The following is an 8860-nucleotide window of genomic DNA, read 5'->3' as shown; positions in this document are numbered from 1 at the left end:
GGGGGGGGGGGGGGGGGGGGGGGGGGCGCTGGGCAGCTGTTCTCACCTCTGCAGAGGTTCTGCTCATCTGCAGTGAATCCAGCTGTACAGCGGGTGGTCCGGGTGGACTGAGAGACCCTATGGGTGCCTGGAAACACCCGTGGGAGCAGAGGTTGGCTTGGTGGGGCAGCAGGGACAGGAGGGCCTGGGACTGGCAGCGGCACCTGCTCGCCCTCCTTACTGATATAGATGACGGCGCTCTTGGGGAGGCAGAGGTATCCACCAAAGTGGTTGATACACTGCATCCCTCCTTTGCAGGCATCATCTAACAAGGCACACTCGTCGATGTCTAACACAGGGAAAGAAAGAGGATATGTCATTTTCTGTACAGCATTTTTATTGGTTAAAATGACATATTCTATTGGGCTTGAATTTATAGAAAAAAGATGACAGAATTAAATTTATTAAGCACAAAAAGCTGCACAAATGTGTAATAACCAAAGATTAACATTTAAGGCAATTTGTCATTACTCACCTCTGCATTGCTCTCTGGCTCTGTCATACTCATAACCTTCTGTGCACTGTGAAGGACAGTCAATGTTTAAATGGTGCATATTTTAGGGTCCTTACTTGTTAACATAAGTAGTTTCTCAGATTTCCCACCAGCAAATCCAATGCATCAAAAGCATGAAGTGTTGTGTTAAACCTGCACAGGCAAAACACTAGCTGGTAAAAAAATATATATCTCTCACTTACTGTGTAGGAGATGGGCTCAGCCTCAGCCTCCTGAGAGAGGACATGTGTGAAAATCGCACACAGACACACGCAGATCCCCAGCATGTCGACCAAACGTAGGAGCACCACTGTAACGAGATGCAGAGGAACGAAATGGAGAGAGCGTGCAAGATCATTTTTCGCTTGACAACCCTACATGTTTTAATACCAGTTATTACATCATTGATGGCATTGCTTAACGAGTCCCAACGTCTCCCGCTGCTGGCGTGATGTTTATGTTGGCCCCGCTCCAGCTAAATCTGCGACTTCAACTAAGTGAAGTGTTTTTCTGCTGTTTTTCTCCAAAAGGATTAGTGCGTAATACGCGTAAAGATCGTGCGTAAACATGCCCTTGTGTGTCAGTCAGTGTCAGGAAAAATGAACGAGTTAATCAGCCATGCAGAGCTCATGTTGATTAAAATCCCGTATTTGCACAAAACATGTCCAACTCATCAAGCTGTCCAATCAAATGTTATGTGCGTTGTTTTGACTCTGTCTTGTTTCAAGATACTGACACTTGTTATCAGAGAATTCCCTTAAACAGACGAACTACATCAGAAACAAGTGATATTGCAGATTTTCTCTCACTTTTTTTTCATTTACACTACACCACACCACACAGTTCAGTGTATTATTTTCATTGTTATCTCATCAAAGCGCAGTATGCAATAACTTTGTCATCCTGTGGCGCCTCGGCGACGTACCTGCAATTACCTGCGGATCTCCAACTCTCCTGGTGTGCTGAAGAAAACGTCCCCGGTTGATGCTTTTGTTGCAAATCCGAGTGTGTGTGCGCGCGTAGCAGGCTGGTCTTTATTCTGCAGAAGGCGCTGTGGGTGTTAGATGGTTGTCGGAGTGCAAGCAGCACTTGCGATGAACATGCGGCTCGTACAGTGTGGGGGCGGTGTACCGGGCAGGTTGAGCTCCGGGTTTGTCTCTCACCGGGGTGCAGTAAACGATCAGCAGGCTACAGTGGCTCCCTCTATAGACTGATGACTAGTGATAAATACGATAACCGTCAAAACAAACAATAAGCTCAAAAAATCTATTATTGCTCCTTACTGATTATAAACTCACGTCAAAACTATATTTCAATCCGTCTCAGAAACTAACCGTAGTTAAGGTTTACCACAGTACAAAATGAATCAAAAACGTATTGATGTGATAATACATATTATATATTTTTTAGTTAAGCTTTACTAAAAATCATAATAAAAAAGTATCCTTATTGCACCACAGTGTTCTTTTATCAGTCATACTCGTTTTGTTTGCAGGTTTCAGTAGTTTTCTAGGGGGAAATAAATTTTTATAGACAATTTGGTATGTAATTTTAAGACGTTTGTGTCTGTGTATATGAACATGTACAGTATGTGTGTCTCTGCAGCAGGTGGTAAAATAAAATCATGTGTTGAAGACCTTTGTCAGCAACCACTACATTAGCCTCCAATACATTTCATGGTGTTTACAAGATGCCTGCACTTCAGGAACATCTGCTGGAATTGGCATGACTTCCTGGATTTCCCATGGGTGAAGAGACAGCAAGTGATTGTGTGTGCACAGTATGCATGTGTGCCAACAGCTTGCTGATATGAGTGGATGGAGATGGACTTGGCACCACCTCCTTTAATGCTGAGCCTCTGACCTTTCCTCACAGGGTGTGTGGATGACAGATGATTGCAGATACATTCTACGTGGTGCGATATATCCTGTAGGTGCAGAGTCAAACTTTGGCAAAAAGCAGTTTCTTCTCTTCCAATACACAAAGTTTAATCTTTAATGTGAATATTTACCAGGTAAAACACATTAAAACTGGGTATCTAAGAGCAAAGTTCTGGTCCTGTTCTGTAGGGATATGCATGTCTGCCCACATGATGACTGAATGAACCAATGCAGTAGTAGTGCAGAGTATGGCATAGGAATGAACTACAGAATATGATAGTATGTAACTGTACAAACATAAATGACCCAAAGAATAACTCTGCAAAAACGTTAGCTCTTCACTAAAAGTTTATTTGACTTGGCAAACTATTCAATAGATGCACAAAAAAACGCAGAGACACTGAGATAAAGCACTTGATTAATCAAAGCCGTTTTGAAACAGTTTATAGAGATTAATAGAAGATTTTATCCAAGACTGATGAAAGAGAGGATGAGACAACATTCCCCTTGGTCCTATTCCTCCCTGCAAATCACAGAGGCGAGGCTGAGGTGGGTGTGTCCCCCTGGGAGCACCTCTAGGTGTGAGAAATTCTCCACAGAAATGTTATTAAAGTCAAAGCAGATAGTCCTTCTCACACTGATGTTACAAAAACAAAATCACTGGTCTAACTGATCCAGTACATTCATCTGTGCAAAATTGTATTGACATGCATTAAAAACTGTATTTGTGCAGAAAAGGTAGCCTGCAAGAAAAACACCCTCAATATATAACCTCAAAAGAACGAGGCGTCTCATTTGGACTTAAGTGAAAAAGAGGATAACACAATAGAGATACCAGATAGCATGAACATACATTTAAATCTAAGAGTGATAGATTGGGCCTCAGCTTAACATAATTACTGGTTTTAGTTTCACAACATCTCTGTGATCATTATTACCTAATCCCCCAGTCAACAATAGTGCCTAACATACATTCACAAGTACACACACACATTCTGTAACAAGTAAGTAAAGTATATTGCTGAGATATTGTTTCACTGTTATCACTGTTAGCAGTCAGAAAAAAATACAAATTAAAATCTCATATAAGAGCTAATACACTACTGAGGTACATTGTATTTAAAAGATAGGAGCTGGTGTGATGTTTCTTTCGATGCTGAAGGCAATGCATCAGGTACTGTTGGCAATTGAAAAATCAGCCAATCAGTTCCTGATGCAGTATCATCCACATCAGAAAGCTCTTCCTTCACTTAGACATCGGTGCAGGGGCCAACAAACGGTGAACAGTTTACAACATAACTTGGTCCTTCTGCAAGATCACCTAATGGTGCGAGGAGTGGTATAAAAATAACCCAAACTTAAAAACAAGAGATTATTATTCTTTTCATCCTACGATAATACAATAGCCAATACTGTACAGTGCACATCAGTGTAAGTCAAGATGGCAGCAGAAGCATCTGGAAAGTTAATTCATGCAAATTCAAGATGGGCATGCATTATGAAAGAGCTGCAAGAGATGAGGCTGCACTTCAAAAGACTGTCGAAAAGAAATTTTAAAAAAGTGGGGAAGGGGGATGTGAGAGGAGGAAGAGCAGACAGAGAGGGTGTCTGTGAAACGCACTTGTGTAATTGCAGTGACATCTTCATTGAGAGCCCTCCATCTCTTTCCTGTGTGCTCCAAAGGGCGTCGCTGACGCCGGTCGATGGGGAGAGCAGCCGAAGCGCTGTGTTTAGCATAATCCCAGAGGCCATTGTGAGAGCAGCTAGTGAACGACTCACAGTTGCCAGCTGAGATTTCACCACAACACAGCAGAACACAAGTAGAAGGGGATGAGACAGGAAAACCAGAGGTGGAGGAGGGGTAAGAGTGGGGAAAGAGCTCAGACGAGAGACAGGAGAATTGGTAGTAGTAATGAAGCAAAACAAAATGCAGATGTGTGACATTCCAAAGAAATATGAAGAGTAATATGTTATATAGCTTGCTGAGTTGTGTGCATGTATGTGTGTGTGTGTGTGTATGTGTGTGTGTGTGTGTGTGTGTGTGTGTGTGTGTGTGTGTGTGTGAGTGTGTGTGTGTGTGTGTGTGTGTGTGTGTGTGGTGGTGGTGATGGTGGTGGGGGGGTGGTGCTCATTATCTGTGGCAAGTGTGCAGCTTGCACAGCATCAGAGGCAGAGTATGATGTGTGAAACCTATCTTCATCCAGGTGGACTGCACCTGTTGGCCCTTATACAGGACTGAAATTCAATAATCTGTCCTTTTTCTTCTTTTAAACAATCACTAACTGTTTTGACTTGTAACAGTGAGGCATTAAAAGATTAAGCAAATGTGTCACATGCAACATTTCATCTATTGTGCAACGACCAGCTAGAGTGTGAAATCCTCTTTGATCACTGTTTCAGGTAGGCAGACTGTTTTTGAGCTAACCTTTGGTAAACAATTTAGTCTCCTCCTAACATGCTCTGAACACCAAGATGAAAAATTAAACACACAGCTCAGACAATACAATGACTTTAATAAAATAAAGACAGTTTAGGGGTTTATGTTATGGAGATTTTTTAAAGACATATTAGACAAACTGCAGAATCTCTCCAGGTGATTGTGAGAACATAAAGCACCATCACAGTTGCCTGCAGAGATTACCCAGTCAGCCCAACGCACATACAAACATACACACTGCTGTTCTGTGGTGGGTACGTGTTATATCCATAAGAGTCAATTGGCAACAGAGGGTTAACACTGATCAGGATAAAGACCAAGCATTGACCTTAACCCCCCCCTACCGTTCACGAAGGTCCTGTGTTCCCATGGTGATAAGGCCGTGGCACGTGCCTCCCATTGTTGAGCTGTATCCTCCAGGGTCAGGCGCACATGCAGTTAGAGGTCAGATGTCACACAGGCCTCTCACTTAGGTCACCACTCACCAGCCTTTGACCCCAACAAACACTGAAACAAATTGAGAGATGGGGGAGAGAGGGGAGAGAGGGGAAAGAGGGGAGGACGAGATGGCTCCATTAGACATATTTACTCAACAATTCTGCATGATCACTCGACAGTTTAGGATATTTGGGCAAATGTGTATTTGTTGTGCTTCAGGTGTTTTAAGTGAAGATTGGCTGTGTAGTCCGGAGTGGGCAGTGTACAGTATAGTGGAGAATGACCCTGCATGTTACAGTATGTCTCCCTCTTGTGGTGAAGTGTGATGCTTTGGACTTTATTCAAAGTGTAGCACAAAAACAAAGAATATGGGGCGTCTTGGCGGCCTAGGGGTTAAGACCATTTAACAGATTATAGTTGTTCCATGTCATCCCCTTTCTTTCCCAATGTTTCTTGTCTACATCTGCACTGTAAACTATCTAATATATTTCAAAATGCCAAAAAGCATTATGTTTCATATTTATGCTGAGCTTTGTTGCTCTTGTGTATCAGAAATATGAGATACATATGATACTGAATGGTTTTTTACCCTTGGTATTTCTTACTTAAAACTGGATTCAAACAAAACACATACTTTTATATGTAATTTGTACACATAGTCGTCACGGTCAAGCATACTTCTTGCTGAAAAAGCCTCTTGATCCAACCTTATTTTGTTTAATTGACAAAATGCCATTAGCTGTTGCAGTTAAACTGCCCAAATCAGACACATGTCCTCACATTTTGGAAAGTCTTTGGCTAGAGGTGTCATCTTTTCCATTGAGCCTTGATGCATGTTGGGATATTCAGGTCATCGAGTTGCAAAGTGTTGCTCAGGCGTTGACAAAAGAAAAATCTTAAGTTTATTAAACGGAACAGGCTGACAGTCCACACTTTGTTAGGCAGTGAATGAACAGAGTGGTTTTGACAGGCCTAACCTCTTAAGCTTCGGGTCCCACTGAGCTCGGCACAGCTAGAGCTAAATGCCATCTGTCCCAACATCATGAGGCCCCCCTAACCTGTCCCCCAACAGTTTAGCATAAAAATCATGCAATACTCCTATAAAGGAAGAATATAAAGGTAATTCCACTCATCTGATATCAAGTGCCTAAATTAAAACTAATATCACGTCTTCAGTAAAGGCTTTTCAGTCAGAGATTTTAAGGCTGTTCAGGTTAAATGCTTTGTGAACAAAGCTGAGCTTGAAGATAAAACGTGCAAGGTATAGGCTATGCACTGTGAATTATCAGAAAAACAGTTTTCTTTGAAGACTTTAATAACAGTTAATGTAAATGTTATTTTTTAATTATTTAATAAGTTGAATGACCTAAAACTACTATACTATTACTTAACTTGTGTCTCTCTGTATCTACACCTGTAGCCTGGGGTCTTGAGCGTCTCCTAGCCCTGTAGTATAGTTAAACATGAGCACTGAAAGAGGAGTGAGAAAAGACTGAGATAGAAGAAGTGGGACAATCTCAGCTGATACTGGTGACCCCGAATAGTGTAATTGCTTCACTATGAATACAAATAACAAGTCCTTACAAAATAAGAAAAAAATCATTTTGATGTTTAGATTTTGCAAATAATTCAACCTCAATCTACATATTTGACAATTTTTTAAGTCAAGAAGATTGCGTTGGGTTTAGGCCTTATGTTGGGAAGGTCAAGATCCTGCTGCACATTATTGGTCTGACACTGACAACATATTCAAATCACAAGTGACTGTTTTCTTCAGTTAGTCTCTCGCTGTGACTCATCAATGGCCATTTTAAATTCAGTTTTGAACAAAAATTTGTTTTACGCTTTACTGACTTCCACTTATAGCACTGAACAATAAAATAATGATATCACCATATGAACTTTAATCTTCATCCTTTCACAGTGTCGTTTGCTCGTTAGCTGTCATCTAATGTTAAGAGCAAAAAACGACCTTTGTGCCCAGTAGCCAGTGTGTGCTTTAGCACTTCATTAAGGCCCTGGACCTTCACTGTACTAACAATTGTCTTCCTCTAACAAAAAGACTGACGCATTGTATCAGTTGGAGGTAAATTTATCAAAGGAAGCCGATACAATGGCCAGAGAAGCCCAAATTATGAAACAGGTCTGTAAGGGGCCTCCTGGTGAGCCATATTGTACTGTTTGTTGATGGTCCAGTTTGGACTGAATGACATGTGGTGAGATTCAGATAAAAAACAGTGAGGTGTGTGCGAGTTTATAGAGAAATGCAGATGTCAATGTACAATGCATGGGTCCGTAAATGTGAGTGCACGTGAAGTATGGTGTGCAAGAGCTGTGTGAAATTTCGGGTATACGAGGCCACGCTGGGAAACACAGATGACCCCCATAGACCTCTTAGGAGGTGCACACTGGCTAAAAACAATTGGGATCTCCATGAACTGATGTGACATGTGTGTGTGTGAGTGCGAGTGCGAGTGTGTCTGTGTGTGCGTGTGCGTGTGCGTGTGCGTCCCAGCCTTTCTGTTGGAGGAACCCTACTGTAGAGGTGGAAGAAAAAAAACTACATGAAGAGGCAACGAGGTCTTTGACAGAGTGAAAGGCCTCAATAAGATGCACATAAAAACAGGCAGAATGTGTTTAGAATTAAACTAAAGTGATATTTCAGTCTTGTGAATTTCCCTCAGTGTTTTTTGTCAAAAGTCATGTGCATTTATAAACCAGGATTACTAATCTTTGGTGTTGCAACAATTGGTCGATTAATTGATTAGTCAGCAACGTCTGATAACTAAAAATGTTCTCTGCTTACAGCCTCTCCGTGAAGGTCTGCTGTTTCTCTCTTTTATATTGTTATAAACTGAATGTCGTTGGCTTTCGGATTGTTGGATGGACAAAATAAGATATCTGAAGACATCACCTCTGACTCTAGGAAACCCTGATGGACATTATTCAATATTTACTGACATTTTAAAGACCAAGCAAATAATCGAGAAAATAATTGGCAGATTAATCTATAATATAAAAATCGTTAGTTGCAGTCTTACTTATCTTATCTATACAAAAACGATCTGGAGGGAGGAAAATACTTCATTTAGACTAGATACTCCATTTCATATAAAACACTTCTCTATAAAACTGTGGAGACCAGTTTTAATTTGCCATTCATTGGTGTGGGACTGGCTGCCATTTAGCCCATGCACTGCAGTCTCAGATGAAATGGGCCGATAGCACATCAGACGACTGACTGTCCTGACCATATTTACATCCCATCTCAGTTACATAATTCCTCCACACGCTTCAAACTTGTAACACACACACACACACACACACACACACATACACACACATACACACACACACACACACACACACACACACACGGCCGACTACAATTAGAATTTCATATGCTCCAGTGTATCAGCCACCCGAGCAATTTTCTGCCATTTAAATGTGAATTTATGTCTCATGTAAATGAGTGGGGAGTCGATTTAGGCCCATTGGAGGACTGGCCTTTTCCCAGGGAGCATTCTGTTACAGGCCTGTGGTCATTTCAAGGTCCCCGTTCATCACCTTGTT

At 41.5% G+C, this 8860-nt stretch overlaps 1 protein-coding gene across 2 annotated transcripts in view; it reads right to left on the bottom strand.

Moving 5' to 3' along the window:
* Positions 1-1659, bottom strand: part of efemp1 (EGF containing fibulin extracellular matrix protein 1) — an 18104-nt gene extending 16445 nt beyond the window's left edge. The window contains exons 1-4 of one of the 2 annotated variants that reach the window (XM_046071234.1): positions 1458-1659; positions 736-842; positions 515-560; positions 47-328 (exon numbers count right to left, since the gene is read on the bottom strand). In XM_046071234.1, coding sequence (XP_045927190.1) covers positions 47-328; positions 515-560; positions 736-819 — 412 coding nt within the window. In that variant the 5' untranslated portion in view covers positions 820-842; positions 1458-1659. The remainder of the gene's footprint in view (positions 1-46; positions 329-514; positions 561-735; positions 843-1457) is intronic. The other variant, XM_046071235.1, reaches the window with a different exon arrangement.
* Positions 1660-8860: the final 7201 nt, after the last annotated feature.

The sequence above is a fragment of the Micropterus dolomieu genome, linkage group LG15 (assembly GCF_021292245.1).
Source record: "Micropterus dolomieu isolate WLL.071019.BEF.003 ecotype Adirondacks linkage group LG15, ASM2129224v1, whole genome shotgun sequence".
In the NCBI taxonomy this organism is placed as follows: domain Eukaryota; kingdom Metazoa; phylum Chordata; class Actinopteri; order Centrarchiformes; family Centrarchidae; genus Micropterus; species Micropterus dolomieu.
This window is presented reverse-complemented; position numbering and strand designations above follow the sequence as displayed.